The 23,377-nt window shown below is 39.7% G+C and overlaps 1 protein-coding gene and 2 long non-coding RNA genes across 4 annotated transcripts in view; all 3 read left to right on the top strand.

Annotated features, from left to right (window-relative positions):
* The window catches only part of man2a1 (mannosidase, alpha, class 2A, member 1), a 69,381-nt gene extending 55,496 nt beyond the window's left edge, over window positions 1-13,885 (top strand). For both annotated transcript variants that reach the window (XM_072714879.1, XM_072714878.1), the window contains exons 19-23: window positions 1,847-1,988; window positions 2,297-2,430; window positions 3,764-3,955; window positions 4,899-5,009; window positions 11,427-13,885. In XM_072714879.1, coding sequence (XP_072570980.1) covers window positions 1,847-1,988; window positions 2,297-2,430; window positions 3,764-3,955; window positions 4,899-5,009; window positions 11,427-11,579 — 732 coding nt within the window. In that variant the 3' untranslated portion in view covers window positions 11,580-13,885. The remainder of the gene's footprint in view (window positions 1-1,846; window positions 1,989-2,296; window positions 2,431-3,763; window positions 3,956-4,898; window positions 5,010-11,426) is intronic.
* A 907-nt stretch (window positions 13,886-14,792) lies between these two features.
* LOC140592159 (uncharacterized) lies at window positions 14,793-23,047 on the top strand. Its single transcript, XR_011992452.1, has 3 exons — window positions 14,793-14,911; window positions 22,437-22,485; window positions 22,888-23,047. It is a non-coding gene; the product is annotated as an uncharacterized lncRNA (long non-coding RNA).
* LOC140592158 (uncharacterized) lies at window positions 18,884-21,268 on the top strand. The gene is made up of 2 exons (XR_011992451.1): window positions 18,884-19,944; window positions 20,462-21,268. It is a non-coding gene; the product is annotated as an uncharacterized lncRNA (long non-coding RNA).
* Window positions 23,048-23,377: the final 330 nt, after the last annotated feature.

The raw sequence follows: 23,377 nt of genomic DNA on the forward strand, positions 1-23,377 counted from the left end.
CCCATCGAGCTCGCTTGGGGAGAACTTAACTAATAGCTCAGAGTTGTTAAAATCTTATCTGGCTCTGATTTAAAGGAACCCAAACATTCAGCTTGCACTGTGTTATCAGGAAGACTATTACGTACTCTGACTACATGCTGTGTAAAGAAGTGCTTCCTTAAATCCAGTTTGAAAACCTAATTTCCACCTATGGCCACGAGTTCTTGTATTTGAACTAATGCTAAAGTAACTATTTGGTTGAACAGCATCCAAACCTGTTAGAATCTTATAGACCTGGATCATGTCCCCCCACAGTCTCCTTTGCTTGAGGCTGAACAGATTTAGCTCAACTAAGCTTTCCTCGTATGACATTCCTCTAAGACCAGGAATCATTCTTGTGGCCCTACGCTGCACCTTTTCTAAGGCCGCAATGTCCTTTTTAAGATATGGTGACCAAACCTGCACACAATATTCTAGGTGAGGTCTCACCAAGGAATTGTATAATCTTAGCATTACCTCCCTTGACTTAAACTCCACACACCTGGAGATATACCCCAACATCCTATTGGCCTTTTTTATTGCTTCCCCGCACTGGCGAGAATGAGACATGGAAGCATCAACATACACACAAAGGTCTTTCTCATAATCAGCTACCCTTATTTCAGTAGGTCCCATAAAATACCTGTACTTTATATTTCTGCTCCCTACATGGAGTACCTTATATTTGTCTATGTTAAATTTCATCTGCCAGGTATCGGCCCAGTCACTAATTAAATCAAGATCCCGCTGTAGCTGCTGAGCCGCAAGTTCGGTATCTGCTACACCACCCACCTTGGTGTCATCTGCAAATTTCTCCAGTTTACTGTATATATTGGTGTCTATATCATTTATGTAAATTAGGAACAATAGTGGTCCTAAAATTGAACCCTGCGGTACCCCACTATGAACGCAGGCCCACTGTGACATTGTGCTTCTAATAACTACTCGCTGCTTCTTGTCAGTTAACCAGTTTTCGATCCACAGTTCCTAGCCACAGTTCCTAAAATCCCAGCAGCTTTGAGCTTTAGCAAGAGCCGTTTGTGGGGGACAACATCAAAGACCTTCTGGAAATCTAAGTAGATCACATCGTAGGCCTTTTTGTGATCAGTTTCACTTGTAGCTTCCTCAAAGAACTCAAGTAGATTTGTTAAACAGGATCTACCTCTCCTAAATCCATGCTGGCTATCCCTCAAAATGTTATTTGTGTAAAAACAGGATTATTTGTGGTGTTACTTTATTTGAAGGCATAGTATTATTTATATTGTATTTGTGTAATGCAGTGTTATGGTAATGTACCATAATGTGACCCTGAGACTAGGTGAGTACCAACTAAATGTGAGATTTTATTCCATCTGCTTTTGTCAAGTGACGTTTACTACACCCATATGGCCAATATGGGCAAATTTACCTTAAAAATGGTTCGCCAATGAAGACACACGCACACACAGACACACACACACACACACACTGTAATGTATATTTGAAAACAGTTCTTGGTCGGTACAGGAAGTTCAGTCTGTGCTTAGCTGCTGAAAAGTGTTTTTCCCTCCAAAGATATTTTTCAGGTTAGGTTCTTTTTGGGCTTAAATTTATTTTATTTTTTTTTTAATGGATGGGGGTTGGAGTACATCTGGTGTAGTTCTGTGATTTAGCTTCCCATAGAAAAAAAAGTTTATTTTTTTTTCTTTCTAAAATAAAAAAGTGTGGCTTATTAACTAGTCCTGTAGCCATCTGTTGTGTTGTTTTTAAAACCATTAGCGCTCGCTGTCCACATCTTTTCATTCACACCTTTTAAATGAGCTGGACTCTTGATTCTGACTCATTACAGATCCAGCCGAGAAGGATGATGGCAAAACTCCCACTACAGGCAAACTTCTACCCCATGACCACCACAAGCTACATTCAGGATGAGCATCTCCGGCTCACCCTCCTCACGGCCCAGTCTCTGGGGGTAGCAAGCTTAAAAAATGGTTTGTATAAGTTAGCGCTATAGCTTGGCTGTTAATGTCAGTGAATGTCATTTAGTGAAATAGCATCTAGTTCATAAAAACTTGGAAATCAGGAATGAATATTCTAATATCGTTTTTTTTTTCTTCCATTTTTCACAAGTTTGACCTGTGATATATTTGTAATAATTCTGGAAGAAAGTTAAAAACTGTCAAGGGTAGTAAGATAAATGGTGACACGGCAACTCTGTAACCAAGGTAACCAAAGCTGCAAATGCTGCAAACCTACAAACCGCCCCCCATTATCCACTGGCCCGGTTTCTCCCACCCAGGTCAGCTGGAGGTCATCATGGACCGGCGCCTCATGCAGGATGACAATCGTGGCCTGGGCCAAGGTGTCCAGGACAACAAGATCACGGCGAACACCTTCCGGCTGCTACTGGAGAGGAGGAGCTCATCCGATGCGGTAGCCTCCCCATGTCCCTCTACGCTTACACTGGGAGTCAGGAGCATGTATTGAGCTGGGGACCATAGGGCCCCAATTGAAAGCTGATTGGCTCCTGGAGTACCCCTCCTCTGTCACTCTCTGATTCAAAACATATCTTTGGCAAATGATAAAGTTGGCCCCTTTTGTAGGAATTATGGCCCCTCTTATGTGCCGCCACCTTCAAAAAAATTCTAAAATTGCCCTAAAAGTCGTGTAGTTTGAAGGAACATCTCGCTATTTATGTACTCCATGATTGAGACTTCATGGTTATCATCAAATTTGAAGGTAACTAAGCCATTTTAATGGCTTTGCTGGTTTAATATTGTAAGAAGTATCTTCATATGTAGTACAAAAGGTATTAAGCATGTCATGTGATAATTGATTAGTCAAATTATAGCTTGTAATTAGTGCAGTTGAATTCCTGACTGACTCTCAAATCAAGTTATGTTGCTCGTTTCTGCAGGTACAGTATCAGCATATTAAAATTATTCATAAAAAATACGGCTCAGTGAAATTTCACTCTGCTTTTGAATTCACATTTCAGCCCAAATAATTACAGGGGGATCTGAGAATGAAACGTGAACATAGTAAGTTGGGTATATGTTTGGTGCATTGCTGCTGGTTCTGCGGTTAACCTTCTTTATGTGCTAAATAAGTAAAAGTCCTGTCAGAAATTATCCATGCTGCATATGACATGTTGGCGAGGTTTTTGTCAACTTCACGGTGTCCATAAGTCACTGTCAATTACCCAAATGTTATTTCTGCTTGCCCTTTTCAAGAGGATTATCCAAAGCAATGTCAGACTGATTAGGGCAATAAGCATTTCATTTTGAACTCCAGTCATGTGTAGAATCCCCTCTAGAACTCATGCAAAAATGTAACCTCCCATTAGGCTGGGGACACAAGCTACTGTATGTACAGCCTTTGAAATGATCTGAGTCAATCAATACATATATTTGCTCAATTGAAGTTAGTTTAATGATTGAAGTATTTATGTATGATTTTTTTTTTTTTTATTATTTAGCAGATACTCTTATCCAAAGTGATGTACATTTTTTGAGAAAACAGGGTCAGACAGTCCCTGGAGCAATTGGGGGTTAAGGGCCTCACTCTGGGCCCTGGAGCAATTAGGAGCTCCGGGGCCCAACAGTGACATCACCCTGCTAACCCTGGGATTTAAACCAACAACCTTCTTTTCAATGGCACAGCAGCTACATGAACATTAATTTCTCAAAAATTTTTAGCATCATGCATTTTTAAGGGTTGTAATCTGAGCTGTCACCCTAAACTCCGATCTCACTCTATCTCTCAGAGGGAACAAGTCCGTCCATCCAGCTTCCCGTCTCTGCTGAGCCACATCTCCTCGATGTTCCTGAACCACCCCGTCATCCCCATGGCTGTCGGGCTGTCTTACGGCCACCTGCACACTGCCCCCTACAGGCCACTCAGGTCATCGCTGCCCTGTGACATCCACCTGGTGAATCTGCGCACTATCCAGGCTGGGGTAAGGTTTTTGCTGTTCGAGTGTCCTGGGGCTTGGGGGTGCAGACCTGGGGCTGAGTGAGGCCCCCAGCCCTACTGGATTACAGTAATGCATTTTAATTGGCAGTGTAAAGTTCTGATCACAGCCTGGGCTTCTATGCTGGAATGCAGTGCGGATGCAGCACAAACCTGTATCCCTTTAAAACTGGGCCAAGAGCCTCACCTCTAAAGATAATGGTGCTTAACCTTTGCCAGGAATGTCTGAAATATGAAAGAGAGGGAATGCATCAGCCTGCGATTACACACATGAATGCGGGAGCTTAGCTAATCCATAATTGGTAATTGTTTGCAAATTGTAAAATTATAACATAGCTATAGCTACATAAATACAAACAAAATACAAGCGTAAAGGCATAGTCATTTTGGAGGCAGGAAATGATAATATATAACCATGTAGCCGTGGTGCATGTAATTTAGGTAAAGCTACATAAATGCAAAGTAATATTCAAGTATGAATTAGCATGTTGGGGAGCGTTTGTTATTGGGGGGGATTCAAATAATTAAAATGCAAAGGGTTGCGATGATCGAAGCTAAATTAGGTATGGGGGGGTATTTGCTCCCCTCTCCCTGGTTCCTGTGCCCCTGCATATGAATGCAAACAAAACGTTAAGGAAGCTGAAGCGGGAGACCGTTGGTGTGCGTGCCGATGCAGCGTAGGTGTTTCTAAGCGGCGCGTCTCTGTGAATGAGCACCGGCTGAACGGCAGTAACCTCTCACTGCCGCCGACACTCTTGATCGACGCTCTTGGCCAACTCTAAGTCCACAGCTGAGCCCTGAAAGAGTGGCGCTCACAGGCGGCCCAGTGTTCAGGGCCGTGTTGGCACAGAGATGCATCTGTCTGCCCGCCCGCTCGAAGCATGATCTCTTCCTCTTGCTCTCTTCCTCCCCTCCCCCCTTCCTGCTAGGAGGGACCTGGCCCGTCGGAGGAGGCAGCTTTGATTCTGCACAGAAGAGGGTTTGACTGCACGTTCGCCAGCAGGAACACGGGGCTGCTGTGTGCGACCACGTGGGGAAAGGTGAGGCGGGCCTTTCTGCCGCAGATAATATGGGAAAAGATCAACGTCATTGATTCCAGAGGGAGAGTCCCACGGATACAGGAGCACACATGGGCGTAAGACGTGGAGTAAACAAATTCAAAACTACACAGTACACTAATAGAATATCCTGAAAAACAAAATATCGCGGAAAGAAATTAATCAGTTGATTAATTGATTGAAATAACAATATAATTATTAAGTGGATAGCACCGGACTTTTCCTAGATTGTTTAAGTATTATATGAACTGATGAACAGCCTCTCATGACCAATGACTAGAGCTGGATGTCTTGAGACCGGTCTTGGTCTCGAGACCACTTTTACGTGGTCTTGGTCTTGTCACAGTCTCAACGGTCTTGGTCTTGTCTTGGTCTCGGATCCCTCGGTCTTGTCTTGGTCTCGCTGTCTTGGTCTTGCTGTCTCAGATCGACATAGTGGTCGGGAGATTTGGAGCGAAAAGTATCCATGACACATAACGTAACGTTCGATAATGCAACATTATTATTATTTTGCCTTTCGCGCCCTTCAAATGCAACCAATCAATGATATACATGCATTTTGTTGTGATTCAGACATTGCCACTCATCCAATCAAAATATGCGTTATAAGCGCAAAATAAGTGTAGCGCTAGTTAAACGTTAGATCCACCATCACAGGCTATAAGATGTTGCAATCTTTAGTTTTCCTGAAGTGCAATCAACCACTATTTTATCTGTGAACTGTTTTCTCTCTCTCCCTCCTCTCTGAAAATATGCCTATTAACAGTGATGCTCTCGTTCTCTTTGTTTTTAAGTATTTCATCTATCTGTATTAGTTTATCAATCTGTTATTTGTCCATAATTTCTGTGTTCTATTGTTCTTGCCCTATTGAACAACAGGCTTGATATCATTGGCAGTGTGTTGTAATCACATGCCACTGCAGACATCAAGATGTCAGAATCTTTTAAGCACTTGTCCTTATTTTTATTAATGCACAATTTGATGTGCAGTTTGCATTGGTATATAGTATTTGTAGTTTGCATTTGATTCATGTGACATGTGCACATGTCTTTATATTGTTTGATTACAGTATTTTACTTAAAATGGTGTTGACTAAATAAATGTGACCATTGGATTTCAAATAACATCTGCATATCACGTGGTGTTGACTTAACTGGCCTAATCCATTTCAGGGCAGTTGATATCATACAGTGTCATTTGGCTAGTACTACTACAATGGGACATGATGCAATTTCAAGTTTCTAATTGTTTATCTTCAATTTGATGTTACAATTTTATCTACAAATTAAGTATAATTGAAATCAGTTACATATTTCCCATTCTTTAGACAGTTGTTGGAGGTGTTAGCTGTTTTGTCAGAAGACTTTGGGACCAGTCAGTACCTGTCATGTCAGTCCTCAACAGCACACAAAAGTTAAGGGAGTCTTTTTTTTTCCAGTCTTGGTCTCGGCCTTGGTCTTGTCTCAACTTTGTCTTGGTCTTGACTGTCTTGGTTTTAGTCTTGGTCTTGTCTTGGTCTCGATACCCTCTCGTCTTGGTAGTGTCTTGGTTTTGGTTTAGGCGGTCTTGTCATTGGTACAAGTCTACCAATGACATACCGCATTATGTGGTATAGAAAGTGTATGATTTTATTAATGTTGACTTCTTGCCTGATAATCGCCGAGGTGCCATTTCTCACAATGCACTTAAGTCAAAATAAGCGTGTAGCTATGTACTTTTCTGGCTTAAGCGTTTTCACTCATCGACTTAAGTGTGAGATTTAAGTGCACTTAGGCTAGATACGCACTTTGGGTGGAGAAACAGCAAAATGTAGGCTTGTGGCATGTAATTGACCCTTAAGCACATTGTGCCACTGACTTAAGTGCATTTTTTACTATGTGCTCTAGAGGGCTGTATTAAATCATGCTCCTCTATATGGCCGAATACAAAATTGCAGTTTTCAGGAAGCCGAACATGTAACCAAACATTTTAACATGTGTAATACATTTATAAGCAAATGGTACAATCCAAAACAGATGTAAATAATTCCTACAATTATATAATACACAAATATAGGTGAATAAATCAAGTAAAATAACTGGTCAATAAAAAAATTACCATTTCAATTAAGATAAATAAAAAATAGGTTTGAAACACTCAGTTTTGAATTCTGATTCAGCACGTATTTTCATTCACATGCATACACTTCATACATACATCATGTATGCTAGGTCATACAGTAGGTCTCCAACGGAACTACCTGACCAAGACACTCACCTAACCGGTAAGCATTCTATGCTTAATGGGGTACATGTGTGTGTTTTTAGTGGCAGTGACTAGCAGCTGGTTTGGAATAATGCATCACAGTTTATGTTGTGGCATATTAGCTTGGTTGGACTATGCAGTTCATTGCATTATTACTTTGTCTGCAATGCATCCTGACCATACAGTCAATGCTACTAATAATGCTAACATTTACATGCATCATATCATGTATTAAACACAAAAATAGTCTTAGAACCTGGGAAGTATATCATTAATCAGTAATTCTTCCTCCTGGCTTTGTCCTCAAGACAATGGCGTTATTTAAAGGGTTAATTAAAAACACAGTGTCACTCCCAATGTATGTGTGCAAACTGCTGAAGCAGTGCAGCTTAGTGAGCTGTGGAACACAAAATGTCTGCCAATTCTGTGCTTCCCTTTCCTGGAGTCATTTAGCAGTCTCCAAGCCAGTATTTGGTATCTTTTTGGGTACTTTAATATTGGTATGATTAAAATGAATTAGTCACTGAAGCATACTGAAACAAAACTGGTAGACCGATGAGCACAAAATGAGTTTTGTGGCAGTGTGCTGGTTTTCACGTGTTGCTAGCCAGGGCAGAAGTGAATAAACACAGGTTCAAAGGCCTTTATTTACAGATTAGTCATGGTACAGTAGGTTAGACACACTGCGTAATTAGGAATCATGCCTGCTAAGAGCTTATATTTTTTAAAAACTATGCTTTTTAAGTGGGCTAAATAGGCGGCGAGAGGCTCAGCAGGCTAAGCCAGACCCAGTGATCAGAAGGTCGCTAGTTCGAGCCTCAGCCTCTCCACACGTTGGCTGGCCCTGTGCTATGACCCCCCCCCCCCCCCCAAGCTATGGAGAGCAAGATGGGGTAGGTGAAGAGAAGCATTCAAATGTAATAGTGCCAATGGCAAATAAGACATTTATATGACTTTAGATAAATGCATCTTCCCATGACCTACATTGCTGTACGATCATGTCTCTTCCTCAAAACTGCAGTTAGCATCTTCTCATAAGATTCTCTGATATGATATGATTTCTAATAATTTCCTGTTGACTGTGGGATGGATTAAAGCAGGAAATGACGACTGACAGCATCAAGACCCTGACACATTAGCAGTGTGTCTCGGAGCGATCCATATTCAGTGCTAACGTGAAGCATTACAGTGTTCATTATGATACGTGGCTTCAGTGATGGCTTCACGGCCATCTTTAGGCTATGCAGCTTTAATCTGTTTAGATGTTAACCTGATTAAATTCGAGGTTAATTTTAGTGTCCGAAGAGCAAAGTCGAAATTAAAAGTATACAATGTTAGGAAGGCTAACTTTAATGGTATGAGACTGAAACTAGAAACTGTAAACTGGATGGAGTTAAATAGCAAAACAGTTGAAGAGGCATGGGAATTTTTTAAAAGCACATTGTTGCAAGTTCAAGAGGACTTCATACCTGTTTCCAGCAAAACTAAATCTAGGAAACGACAACCAAGGTGGTTTACTAAGGAAATTAAGAATAAAATCAGGATGAAAAGGGCTCTGTTCCACAATTGGAAAATAACTAATGATTTCAAAATTAAGCAGGAGTATCTAAGTCTACAGGTAGAGTTAAAAAATAACATTAGACTGTCCAAGAGGGATGTAGAAAGAAAAATTGCATTGGAGGCTAAGGATCACAATAAAAGTTTCTTCCAATATTTTAACTCCAAAAGAGCTCTAAAAGCTGGAATCATTAATTTGCAGGATAGTATGGGCCTTATTGAAAATGAAACTGATATAGTAAATGAGTTTAATGATTATTTTTCACAGGTGTTCACAGTAGAGTAGCGTATTTTTCACAAGTAACTTACCACCAATTAGTACGAATACAGCGTTGTCTATGACCAATATATGTATAACTGAGGCTGATGTGGTACTAAGCCTAGCTAAACTCAAAATAAATAAATCGCAGGGCCCTGATGGCATCTTACCTATAGTTTTAAAAGAGATGAGGGATATTATTAGCCAACCTTTAACTTTAATATTCCACAAATCATTATCTGCGGGTGTGGTACCTTCAGATTGGAAGCATGCTAATATAACACCCATATTCAAAAAAGGGGATAGAAGTAATCCAGCAAACTATAGGCCAATCAGTTTAACTAGCATTACTGGAAAAATAATGGAAGCTATAATCCAAGTGAAAATGGTAGATTACCTGGATGCAAATAGCATTCTGAGAGAGAGCCAACATGAATTTAGGAGAGGTAGATCCTGTTTAACGAATCTACTTGAGTTCTTTGAGGAAGCTACAAATGAAATTGATCACAAAAAGGCCTACGATGTGATCTACTTAGATTTCCAGAAGGCCTTTGATGTCGTCCCCCACAAACGGCTCTTGCTAAAGCTCAAAGCTGCTGGGATTTTAGGAACTATGGCAGCTTGGATCAAAAACTGGTTAACTGACAAGAAGCAGCGAGTAGTTATTAGAAGCACAATGTCACAGTGGGGTACCGCAGGGTTCAATTTTAGGACCACTAGGACTGGGCTGATACTTGGCAGATGAAATTTAGCACAGAGAAATGTAAGGTAATCCATGCAGGGAGCAGAAATATAAAGTACAGATATTTTATGGGTTCCACTGAAATAAATAAAGGTAGCTGATTACGAGAAAGATCTCTGTGTGTATGTTGATGCTTCCATGTCCCACTCTCGCCAGTGTGGGGAAGCAATAAAAAAGGCCAATAGAATGTTGAGTTATATCTCTAGGTGTGTGGAGTTTAAGTCAAGGGAGGTGATGTTACATTTATATAATTCCTTGGTAAGACCCCACCTATAATATTGTGTGCAGGTTTGGTCACCATACCTTAAGAAGGACATTGCTGCCTTAGAAAAGGTGCAACGGAGGGCTACGAGAATGATTCCTGTTCTTAGAGGAATGTCTTAGAGGAAGGTTAGCTGAGCTGAATCTGTTTAGCCTTGAGCAAAGGAGACTAAGGTGGGACATGATCCAGGTCTATAAGATTCTAACGGGTCTGGATGCTGTTCAGCCAAATGGCTATTTCAATATTAATTTAAATACTAGAACTCGTGGCCATAAGTGGAAATTGGCGGGAGAACATTTTAAAACAAATTTGAGGAAGCACTTCTACACACAGCGTGTAGTTAGGGTATGGAATACTCTTCCTGCTAGTGTAGCGGAAGCTAAAACCCTGGGTTCCTTTAAATCAGAGCTAGATAAGATTTTAACAACTCTGAGCTATTAGTTAAGTTCTCCCCAAACGAGCTTGATGGGCCGAATGGCCCCCTCCCATTTGTAAATTTCTTATGTTCTTATGTACAGCTGCACCATTAGGGCAAAAAACACAATTGTGAATATTTCGGTTGATACCGAACTCACGATTATTTAACATGATTACTCATTGACTTTGGATATATCATGTATTTATTTATTTATGAAAAACTAACAGTGGATTTCAAGTGAGAAACACAGGACTACAGAGGTGTTCTCTGGATTTAAAACAAGACAAATGGGAGCATCGTTGTCAACGAAATGTGGCATATTACATTTTATCTTGATGTATTTTGTTTTGTTTTCGAAGCCAACAATTAAATTGCAATTATAATTTGATAAACATCAAAAGGCTGATTGTTGTTGACTAAAAGGGTATAAAAGTGTAAACTGCATAAAGAACTTTTCTAACATAAAATGTTATTAATGATGTTCTTGGGTTTTAGCTTTTCATTGAAAACATGCAGCATTTCCTTCCTCAATATTGTCGAATTGTTTTTTTACATATTCATAAAATACGTTTATTTGCCTGAGATTTTAGATTGTCATCATTATTTCAGACACACATTGGGCTTTTTTAATGCAACATTCCAATTGTGGTGTTTTTGTTGTTTTTTTTTTTCCAATCAGGAATCCCTTTTTAATGGGGTTGTGTGTGTGCATGTGCCCTTAGATAATGATGAGACATGCTTTGAATACTGATTTGAAAAATCTTTTTTTGGTTCCTCTCTTATGCAACTTATTCATGCACTTTAGACTGCATTGATTTATTTTTATTTGTATGTGTGATAGATGAAAGAAGTTAAGATTTGTTGGCCTGTTTGTTGGAAAATAAACCGGAAATGCATCTCCTTCCTGTTTTGAAAGGTGGACACGGAAAAGCTGTTCAGTGAAATGACAGTGGCAAGCATCACACCGGTGTCGCTGACGCTGATGCATGAGTCGTCTGGTGAGGAGGCCGGGCGGGAGGTCCAGCTTAAACCCATGGAAATCCGCACGTATCGGGTGCGCCTGAGCTGAGCCCACATGTCGTCGCGTGCTGGAATCCCAGAGGACCCCCCTTCATCCTCTGCTCCCTGGCATTGTGAGCAGTGCTGTAGCCAGGAGGCTGCACCTATCAAAATATCGCGGATCATAGTTTTACTGTCAAGTGCAATACAAATGTATTAACAGCCCCTCCAGACACTCAGGCCAATTCAGGTAATAGTTAAACCTCACTTTATTGGGACGCAGATGGAAATACTTGTTTTCCTAAATCGTAAAACAAAAACATTAGAATTGACGCTTGAAAAGATGGGCCTCTAATCCACATAAGGACGGGGACATTAGTGTTCAGTAATACCCCAAATTTAAGAACATTTGCTTCAAGATTCTCTTTTAATTCCAAAGTTAACATGTTCTAATGTGCCTTATTTTTCCGATTTCTAATGAATGTTTTATTCTTTTCTGTACTGGTCTTTGTATTTGTTTTTTTTTTTTTGTTTGTTTAATGTCCCAAGTTTATAATCAATACAACTAAATGCAGCTTTTAATGTGTGATCACATGAACAGTTATGGGTCTGTTTTCTGACCTTAAAATGTCCATCCACTCTCCTGTTGTCAATTTTGTGAAATCAGGTGTTCATCCTTGTTTATCAACCATTTTAATATGTAACCATGGATAAAAAGGTCTGCGTCAAACTCACAAATGGAAAGGTTTGTGGGCGTGTTTTAGGGATGCCATCAGAAAAAGTTCTATTTGTATACATTCTGATAAATAGAATTCTATTTTTTTAATCTGAAAGTGAGCTTTGGCTGAGAGAGCCATGCTTTGTATATGGCCGCCAGATTGAGAAATGAGAGAAAATTGAGATGAGTGCTTTCCGTACCATTTCCTTCGCTGGCATGTCCCAGACATTCTCTATGCAGGGCATTTCTGACAGAACTCGTGCCCGTATCGTCCTCGTTTAAGGTGAAACGTCACTGCTGCGTCTGGTAGCATGGGGTTCTGGATTTTGAACAGAATCTGCTGCTAACTTAGAGGCTGACCTGAGTTTTTGTGTAAGTTGGGCCAAATCCACAACTTTATGAGATTAGTCTTAACTTATAATACTGCTAGTATTCTGCATGGCTGAGCTCGAGTTTCAGGAGTAGGGTGGAACTCAATAACATTTTAAAAGGTGCTCTGACTGTTAATTTTGTGCCATCAATTACCTTCTGGAAAGATACATATTTGAGAATTACAAACATACAGTACAAGTTGAAGTAAGGAGTTTGTCTAAGAACCGATAACAACCACAGAGCTGCTGAATCCTTGTCATTATGTTATGTCTTTCACGTAACAGAGATCAGATTTGCCATTTCTGTCATACTGTTGCCATTCCAGGAACCCGAAACTTCCATTTCCACTTATGGACTATTACTTAATGAGAGGGAAAAATTACGAAAAAATAACGGGAAGCCAGCTTTGACCGTTATTTTCTTGCTTCTGATAAGAATCCTAAAGTTCTGTGTGTAAATTTGAAACATTTGTGTAATAGTATTCTCTTAGGTGGCTGACAAATGCCTTAAAACATAACCTGTGATCCATTCTCCGGTAATCTTTTCTAAGAATTTTCAATATGCATTTAGATATGCTTAAGGCACATTTGCAAAGGATAACCTGAATTCAAGATTTGCATTTTCATAAATTGTCATGAGATTATTTCAAAGGTCTGTCTTCTCTGTGGTAATTGAAAGTTGAGCTGTTTTTTTCAGACTGGCAAAGTATGTCCAGCATATTGTTACATGGGTTCACAAATGGGTGCATTTTCAAATCAAAATTATTCTTTATAGTAGTTTTGTCTTTCGTTGTGCAGAATCAGCATTCTCTGGATGTTTGGGCAAAGGGTGAAAATATTTGTTTCAAGCAGTAAAATGTTTAGCAATTTTTTTTTATGAAGTCTATGGCCAGTTCATGCTGAACAAACTAGTTTTGGTAATCATGTTTTGTACAAAAGGTGTCAAAACTCCAGTCACTTTAGGTTTTATCCTGTTAATGTCTATCATTGATTTTGTTTCCCATCGTCATGTTTATAAAAGCCTTGGTTAGACATTGAGCTGACTAGCAGGCCACAGACAGACAATGTATAACCAGGCTCTACCTGCCAAATTAAAAATTAATTGTGAAGAATTCTGTACCTGTTCTGTTGCCTTTGAGAAGCTGCCAGTTGGGAGAGTGTGATTGTGTGTGATGTGCACGTCTCTTTATACAGATTGTGGCTCATTAAGAGTTTAATTTTTTCTAGAGTTTTCTATCTTTGTTTAAATGTAATATAATTGAAGAAAATAAACTGAATATACAGGTTTCTCTGTTTGTTCTAATGATTGATGGTGAAACATACTGTCTGTTTGCCAACTTTCCAGCAGCGCCGCACAGAACAGTGAGCTGCCTCAAATGACCACAGTAATAGTGTAATTAAAGCATACGCTCCCACAGGGCCTGAGCTAATGAAAAAGCTTTAAAATTAACTGATTTTAAAATGTGATCCTTGCTGTGCTATTTTTGCTATGGGGTTCTACAGTAGTGTGCGTTTAAATGTAATGCCTGTAAGTTTGTGTAACAGAAATACTGGTGGATTTGAAAGCATGGATCTGTAGGAAGAAACCCCACAGGAATGGAGTTTATTCTGGGATAAGCAGGGCAAGATGGGGCTTTGGGTGCCATGGATATACATTTTATTTATTTAGCAGACTTCTCTCCAAAGCCACATTCATTTTTGGAGAAAGCAGGGTCAGCCAGTCCCTGGAGCAGGTAGGGGTTAAAGGCCTTGCTTAGGCCCCACCGCTAAGTCCTTCTGACCTTTGGAATTAAACCGCTGATCTTCTGATCTCAGGCACAGCGTTCTAGCCCAAAAAATGATCTGGTCAACCACAGGCTTGAACCCAAGCCCTTCAACATCACAATGCATGCACCCACCGACTGAGCCATCCATCATTTTGGAAGATGTGTGGGGGATTTGTGATTGGCCAGGTCATGGGGGCTGGTCATGGGTTCTAAACTGCCAATCAATAGGGTCAGATTGTGGAAGTCATCATCCGGGCTGCCTATTATTCAGGAGTAGAAAATACCAATGGGTCACTCAGTTTGTTCCCCCCTGTTTACATGGGACAGGGTTTAAGGCCCCTGTTTGTAGTGATTATGGACTCTGGCCTTCCACAGGGAGATTGCAGTTCCTGTTTTTTTTTTTTTTTTGGCGGGGGGGGGGGGGGCGGTCTGGCTGTGTCCCTGTGGCATCACATCACGCAACGTTGTACCTAAACTTTGGAGCTGAAGAAGGAAGCAAAGTTCTTTCAGCTACTGGGAAATGAAAGCCTGTCCAATAAGAGTTTAGGTAAGGAGCATTCCTATTGAACAATCATGATTTCGAGCTCAGTGTTTTGGTTCAGACTGAGCAAGACAGTGGTGTCGTGGGTAGCACCGCAGGCTCTTTGTGTGCTTTGATTTCTTCTAGATACTCCAGTTTCCGTAGGAGTCTGCTTGCGTGCTTACGTACGTTCATTTATAGCAGCAAACTCAATTTATGGGCCATGAATCTTTTTTTGGTTGTTTATTGCATGATATCACAATTAGCTCGCTAGATTAAAACATCAGTGTTTGAATAGAAGTGTTTCAAGTGCATTGATTACCACTCAGCTGGTGGTCTCACAGAAACAGAAATTGTGATACTTCTCCTTAAATTATCTCTCCATGTCTTGGTACCTCAGTAGCTATTGGAGGAATAGATCTGTAAATTTTGCCCTATGTTCCTTCCTGAGAACCCAAGCGTGAAAATGCATCATTTTCCTTTTTGTGCACGGAGCGCCTGATTACGACTGCTTCAATGCGACAAATCTTGGAACTTGGGACCATGAAATTTCCATCTCTAAGAAAAGTATTCTGTAAAAAGTCCAATTTGGCGAGAATACATTGACATATATTTCCATATTGGTTGCTAAGTAATACATTAAATGACAAAGTGGAAAGAGCATATCCTTTCTGCTTAACAATGGGAATTACTGACCGCCTTTAAATAAGCTTACAGTACTCTGAACGGTATAATAACATCTACTGTATGAATCTGATGAAGTTTTTACTGGTGCCTTTGGAGGAAAATGCCTTGAATGTGGTTTTGAATAGCAGGTTTTTATGCTCGCTAAAGTTACTTAAGTGAAGGACTGTACTAAATGTTCAGACTCTTAGCAAGTTGGCCACGACACAAACCCAGCTTGGCATGCACGCAAAAGGGATTTGCACCTGCTCTAATTATCATGTTTCACTCACTGTAAATATAAAGCCTTCAAAATAAATAAATGGTTCACGATCAGACCGTTGTTCTCTGCCTTGCACCCATAGCCTCTGGGATAGGCTCCAGACCCTGAATAGGACAAGTAGTCTCAGAAAATGGAAAGATGGATGGATGAGATCATAATACTAAGGGAAACAAAATGATATGTAAATTTTGGGGGCAGTGTGTTTATCTGCAGGTTTCATGCTGTGCCTGTGATCGGGAGGTCACTGGTTCAAATCCCATGGTCAGCAGAGTGATGTCACCATTGTACCCTTGAGCAAGACCCTTAACCCCCAATTGTTGCAGGAACTGTCTAACCCTGCTTTCACGATTGTACATGGCTTTGGATAAAAGCGTCTGCTAAATAAATAAAACATGAAATAACAAAAAAAATCATCATTGTATTAACCTTATTTTAAAGCTTTTTTAATGCAGTACGGTTAAGTGAGATTAGTGTACAATGTGTGCAGATTTCCCCTCTACAACCAGCCGTCACGGAGAGAGTCTTGTTGGTCTCCCACCTGTTTTTAATGTGATCTGTCAGCAAACCAAAAAACAATTAAACCACCCCTTAATGCTGAATTTAGGAGGTCATTTACTAGTCTCAAGCATTTCATTCCACTGTGCCATCTTTAATCTGCTTGTATGACATTTCATTTTCTCCTTGGCCCTGACGACGCACGTATAGCCTCTTGTTTTCCAGCGGCACACTTACCAGCCCATTGACATTTAGATCCGGTGCTGTGCTATGAATTAGAATATGCTGCTATAAATTGCCCGGGTCCACTGTTTAATGGGGGGAAAAAGTGCAGTAGCTTCCCCATAAGAAAAGACACAGTGCTTGAGTGACAAATGACGGGACTCGGGTAATAGCACAGGCCTTATTACGCGTCACTTTTTATCTGAAGCTATGTGATGCTCAAAAATTGGGTGCATGACATCTGCAAAATGAGTGTGTCTTTATTCATGCTGGTGTGTCTTTATTCATCACTAGTGTGCCTGTACTTTTGTTGGTGTGTCTGTACTCCACGCTGGTGTGGCTGTAATCCTGGCTGTGATGTTTAATTATGCGTGACAGTGGGAAAATGAACCTACACTTAGCTTGTGCTACTTGATTAAGTGTAGGTGTATAATCAATGAAACTACTGTTAAGGGCAAAAAGTGCTCTGGGGCATCTTTCATTACTTCTCGGGTGGGGAGGTTAATGCAGATCACAGTCGGCAAACTGATGGCCTAATAGATTCAGTCTTCAGGATTTCTCTACACAGTTTCCCTTATTCCCTTGCAGGCTTGCCTTGTACTATAGTTAACTCAGCTACGTGTACCTCATAGTCTAACAAAGAATCTTTCTGTCATTGAATTCCTCGTATTTGGTATGTATTTCTCTGCATGCCCTGCATCATTTCTTTTGGTTCTTTGCTATACTTGCATGTATGTTCATCTTTCAGCTGCATACTCCAGAGTTCAGTTGGATACTCCAGATCTCAGCTATATACTCCAGATTAATGCTGAATACAGTCAACCCTTCCACATTGCCGGGTATGGGCCGCAGGCCTCTTGTGATGTGGCAAAACCACATAGAACTTTTTGGTTCCCTTGGCAAGTGACGTGAGCGTGGCGAAGAGAAGTGAAAAGATATGCAAAATATAAAGATCACGTTGAGAGACTGGCATAAATACACTTGGCATCCTCCCAACTAGCACTATGCCAGTCTTTTATGCATTTATGAAATACTAAACTTTTTCTGTCAGCTGCTGGCATTCACGTGTCGCCTGCAACTTTTGCAAAATTCCAAAAAAAATCCCATTTCATTTCTTATGCTGATCCCACGATATATCGAAACCACGATGGGGAAAGTAGCTGTACAGAAGGGTTGACTGTACTTCTGATTTGTTGAATACTCCAGATATGAGTTGCATACTCCAGATTTCTGTAGCATGTGTCTGCACATTACCCACTGATACACAAGTAAAATATGCACATATATATAACAGCCTGCAGTGTACAGAAATGTTGTGCTTTCTTGTGTCACATTTTTCAGAATTGGATATAATGTTTTAACATGGTTTACTATTCAAAATGAAAATCACGAGAGGAGGACTTTCAAATGTTTAATGGTGAGAATTTGTTTTCATATAAAGTTTGCAGGATGAAATGTATGCAAAACCAGTTAGCAGGCTTGCAAATATTGCTGACTAGAAAGCAAGATATATATTAAAAACACTGGGCTTGTAATAAATTCAAAACTTGTGAGTAATTTGTTGATCTACTGCTTGCATCTGGAACTAACCCACTCATATTTTCAGAGTGGTATTTAAAATTCCTGCTGCCTAAGCCAAATCCCAATAAGCCATTATCAGAAATACCACAGCCATGTCCAGGTCAATTCAACAACCAACATTCATCCTTGTCCCAAAGAGCTGTGCGATAACAATTCCTGTGCAAAATGGCTGCTGTTTGTCACACTGAGTGATGCAGGACACTCCTCCTAGCAAATCTGCTGCCTCGAGGTTTGTCATGACTGCCTATAGAAAGGTATACAGACGCTCCTCTACTTACGAATGAGATACGTTCCGAATGGCCGTTCGTAACATGAAATGTTCATGAAAAGTCATTATTCAACATCATTTAAGGGTATATGCAAGTACAAAGAACTAGGATGCTACGCGGCAGGAATAGTGGCCAGAAGTCATATTAGGCGGAATTGGCGCACAGAAAAAAAATTGATGTTGTGGACAGGAAACGGGAGCCCAATGAACACTATTTGGACTTACAGTCCTCTTCGTTCGTATGTCTTAAAGTTCGTAAGTTGAAAGTTTGTAAGTAGAGGAGCATCTGTACATGTTCAAGCATTTATGTATGTATGTATGATGATGATGATGATGATGATGATGATTGATTATTATTATTATATTTTCCTCAAGTGTTCCTGGTGAATAGTTCCTATAACATGACCACTGCTCTTTGTTTAGCGACCATTCTCCTGATATGTGGCTTGTCAAGGTAGATTTAGCCTCTTGCAGTTGCTCGCCACAATGATCTTGGAATAATGACTTCATTTTTCAAGCACATTAAGCATCTGCTTGCATCCATTTTCTTTCTGTTTTTTGGCTTTGAATACATGGAACAAAGGGTTTATAGACCCTGAACCAGTGGCTCCTTTAAAGTGTCATGACCCTAACCTCTGGGCATAAAGCGTGTGCAAATCCTGCTCTTGTGCATCATTTGACGTTGTATCATTAGCATTAGCTACTCAACGCAAAAAAAATGTGTTAAATGCAAGTCTAATCATATGAGAAATCTAGTTGGGGGGGTGTGCCTATGATCAGAAGGTGGTTTGGTAAAAACACAAGGTCAGCAGAGTGACCTCACTGAAGGGCCTTTAAGCAAGGGCCTTAATCCCCAGTTGCTCCAAGGAAAAAAATGTATGTTTTCTGGATAAAAATGTCCAGTACACAACTAAAATGTAAATGAGAATATTGGGCCTCATTCACCAACCGTTCTTACGGACAAATTTGTTCTTAAACCCCACGTACGCACTTTTTTTACAAAGATTCTGACCTATTTATAATCCGTCTGATCGGCGTCACTACCATGAAAATAATTTTTACACTTTAAAATTATTTTTTATATTTTATCAATTATTAAAATACTATCATTTTATGAACTGTACACTCTAAAAAACGCTGGGTTGAGACTGCTGGGTAACAAAGTTGGGTTGATTTAACCCAATTTGGGTTGAAAATCGGTCTTGATCTATAACCCAGCAGTGCTGGGTTGGGAACGCGGACGTGAAAGAGAGCACGCACGTCACGTCAACATCCAGGGACATCAGCGAGAGTTGACGGAGTTTTGCGCCGTCTTTAGAGGGAAGCCAGTGAAATTCTGTCTGAAACGTAAGTTATTCAGTGTGTATTTAACAATGTTCATAATAAATAAAACATTTGCTTTACTGTATAATATATATACACGCAAATTTTAGGCTTTCGGTCAGTTGAACTGAGATTACCTAACGACTAAGCGACGGCCGATCTCTTGCTCAGTGGACGGGAAAGCGCGCGTGACATCGTCATCGGAAGGAGCTTGGAAAGGATAACGTAAAATTTTTAAATATTACTTTTTTATATGTTAAATCTACTTTGTTTATTATTAATGATTTACTGTGTTAGATACGGTTTTGATATAGCGGAGTTTACTTAACTAATTTGATTTTGTCAGCACATCCACATAAATTTCCCGCTCTGCTTGTAAGGTACATTTCGTTCAATTCGTTTGACTTAGTTGTACATTCGACAGCAAACGATGTTAATTTACTACGAACATGTAATTTCTTTAATCCTGTAAATGGTTTGATGCAGGCGGGAATGTCGAGCTCAGCTCAGGCTAAAGGAGGCTTGAAACTAAGCATGTTCGACGGACATTTTCTAAGCATAGTGCTAAGGCCATGGACAGTGGTTAACTAATGCTGATAGCTTGGTGTGTTATGGTCTTTAATGCTCCTAAAGGTTTTTTAGGTGTTCTGAAGGTAGCTCTAAGGATATTTAACTTTTACACATTTTTGAGTTCTTAATGAATCTATACCATTTCTTTTTTATTTATTTTTCCTTTTTTCAGATTGGGACCAATATGGCTGAGTACCTTCGTTCAGAAGAGTCCATTGAATTTTCTTATGTTCTCATGCTTGGAGACAACCACTGCTTTCAACCCTTTGCTATAATAATTGAAACATTACTTGCTGCAGTGGACGTTTGAAATGTTTTCATATTTTAAATACATATTTTCTTGGAAGTAAATTTGACTTCAGTCACTTTATATCTCAGGATATATTGATGTTTGCACATAATTGTTAATGGGAAAGTTATAAAATGTTTTCCTATTTTTTCCTAATCTTAAATTTGTATTTTCTTAAGTTTTTTTTTCGTTTGTTTTTTCAGTCAGTTTGATGCCGTTTCATTATTACTTCTACATATTTTTTCAGTTGATGATTTATATATATCAGGATATGTTAATGTTTATGCACAAATTTGTATTTTAAAGTTAATCTTTCTGACTTCAGTCAGTTAGATGCTTTTTCATTATTACTTCTACTGTACATACTTTTATTTTTCCTCTCCTCTGCAATTACATTGCAATTGATTCTTACTGATGATTCCTGTATATCTCAGGATATATTAATGTTTATGCATGATGTAAATGTTATGAAAAGTTTTCATATTTCAAATTGTGTTTTTCTAAAGTTAATTTGTCTGACTTCAGTCTGATGCATTGTTACTGACTTCAGTCACAGTGTTTCTGTGATAGTTTGATACATTTTAATAGAAATTGTCTTGATGCTGAGGTGGAGATGGGAAAAATGTCTTAAATTCATATGGACACATTTTTTACATGTTTTGTCATAAATAAAATTCCATTACTGAAGTATGTATTGCTGTAGAATTGTTTTTATTTTAGTAATTTTAATCACCAAAGTTTCTAGATTAAATTTCTGACCCATTTTGGGTTACATTCAACCCAGCAGTGTAGTCATTTTTAACTAATAGTTGGGTTAAAAATCACAACCCAGCATGCTGGGTTAAACGTGTAACCCAACTTGTTGGGTCAAAATAACCCAGCGTTGGGTTAGTCCCTTTTTTACCCAGCGCTGGGTTACCAAAATAACCCAAATTGGGTTGTTTTTAACCCAGCAGTTTTTAGAGTGTAGAATGAACAAAACTGCTATAACCAATTATTTTGAACAAACTATCATTACTCAAATGTGTGTACGAATGGTCTTGAGTGTGCGTAGATTCTGTTCTTAGCTAAGAACAAATTCAGATAAGAAAACATTGGTGAATGCAGAATCTTTGTAAAAAAGTATATACATGGGATTTAAGAACAAATTTGTTTGTAAGAACGGTTGGTGAATGAGGTCCATTGTGCAGGTTATTGTGTTGTGACCTCACTGCTGGAGGGTGGGTCTTGGTTGTTGTTGGTAAGCACGAGGGGTATTTGCCAGGTGACAGTAATGTGCATAAAAGCTTCATCCCTGACCACATGATTTATGGGCATAATCACCTACCTGTCTGGCTGTTCCTGTTCCATGCAAGTGAGGGTTCAGTAATCTTCTACAATGTGTCTGTTCTGCTTTTTCCCTCCTCCCTGACTCACAAGCTGTCCCTTTTCTGTGGAATCATTCCTCGTGAACTTTGGAAATAACATCTCTCACGGTATGTGGTTGACATACGCAATCTATGCTGGGGAAGGGCAACATCCTGACGGAATATGGTGCCTGTTCCACCAGAATCATGCAGAAAGCATGGGAATAGGTACCACCAGCATGTCACACATCAGCCCGCGTGTCAGATATCTGCGATGACGGTGTGTGCCCACACAGTATGGCTCAGTGGGTAAGGCTTCTGTACCCATTATCAGAAGGTTGCAGGATTGACTCCCATACTTGAGACAATAGCTTCTCTCTCACCTGTGACTGTGTTTGTATCTCAAACAGGAGCATGATGAAATATGCAAAGACTAAATATTTCCTTTCTACTTGTACTCATACTTGTGCAAACATGAAATACATCATCATTTCACAACTGTTCACTCTTAGGAGATTTATGCAGCCGCAAGAATGCCATGGGAAACACTGCAGATGTTTGGTGAGTATCAGTCTGAAACACTTTCCTGTCAGCCTCCTTGAAACCTATACGTATAATAAAACAACCATAATCTGTTACATGGATTTTTTGTTGTTTTATCCAACACAAAGATTTTTAATAAATCAGATTAGCATTCTTTTAGACGTGTCGTAAATCTGTGGGCCATAGCCAAAAATCTGCGTTACACCTTTTTATAACTGGCCAAATAATACTACAGAAATCTACATTCAGGGAGACTCCATTAGAAATCATGTTGTACATGAAAGGCCTCCTTTTTCTCATCAGATAGGGATCCACTTCACAGACAACAATATGCTTGTGTTCTGCTAAGGAATGCACGCAGAGGTCTGTTCTCCTTTCCAGAATGTTCTGACTGGCATTTTCATTAAAACATGTATACAGGTATTGCCATGTTCCAGTCTAATTCACACTGTGTGATGCAACGATGCTTCCTCCCGGGAGCTCAGCACCGTCTCATGGCTCCCTGATCGGTAATAACAGCGCTCACATTCCATTGGAGCATATCATCAGATTTCAGACCTGAGAATCCAGCGGCGTCTGAGAGTACCTGACTGGAAAGAAGTAGGTGGACTTGATATGCCATCGAACGGGGCTGACATGTTAGTAAATTGAATTGATTTAGCCACACAGAAAACTCAGACAGGGTGTGAAGCAGGATAGCTCTTCCTGCCTGACCATACTGTGGTGTTTCTACTTCAAACTAACCCAGAGTTGTGTTTCATGATGCATGCAAAGCAACGTCATTGCTATTCGAAATCACGAAGCTTTAAGGATGCAAATGTTTCATCATTAATATACATGATCTTGAGTGATTTAAATTCTCTATTATTTGGCTTTTTCCGAAGATGCCTTTACACTATTAAAATATACA

Source organism: Paramormyrops kingsleyae, chromosome 7, assembly GCF_048594095.1.
Source record: "Paramormyrops kingsleyae isolate MSU_618 chromosome 7, PKINGS_0.4, whole genome shotgun sequence".
In the NCBI taxonomy this organism is placed as follows: Eukaryota; Metazoa; Chordata; class Actinopteri; order Osteoglossiformes; family Mormyridae; genus Paramormyrops; species Paramormyrops kingsleyae.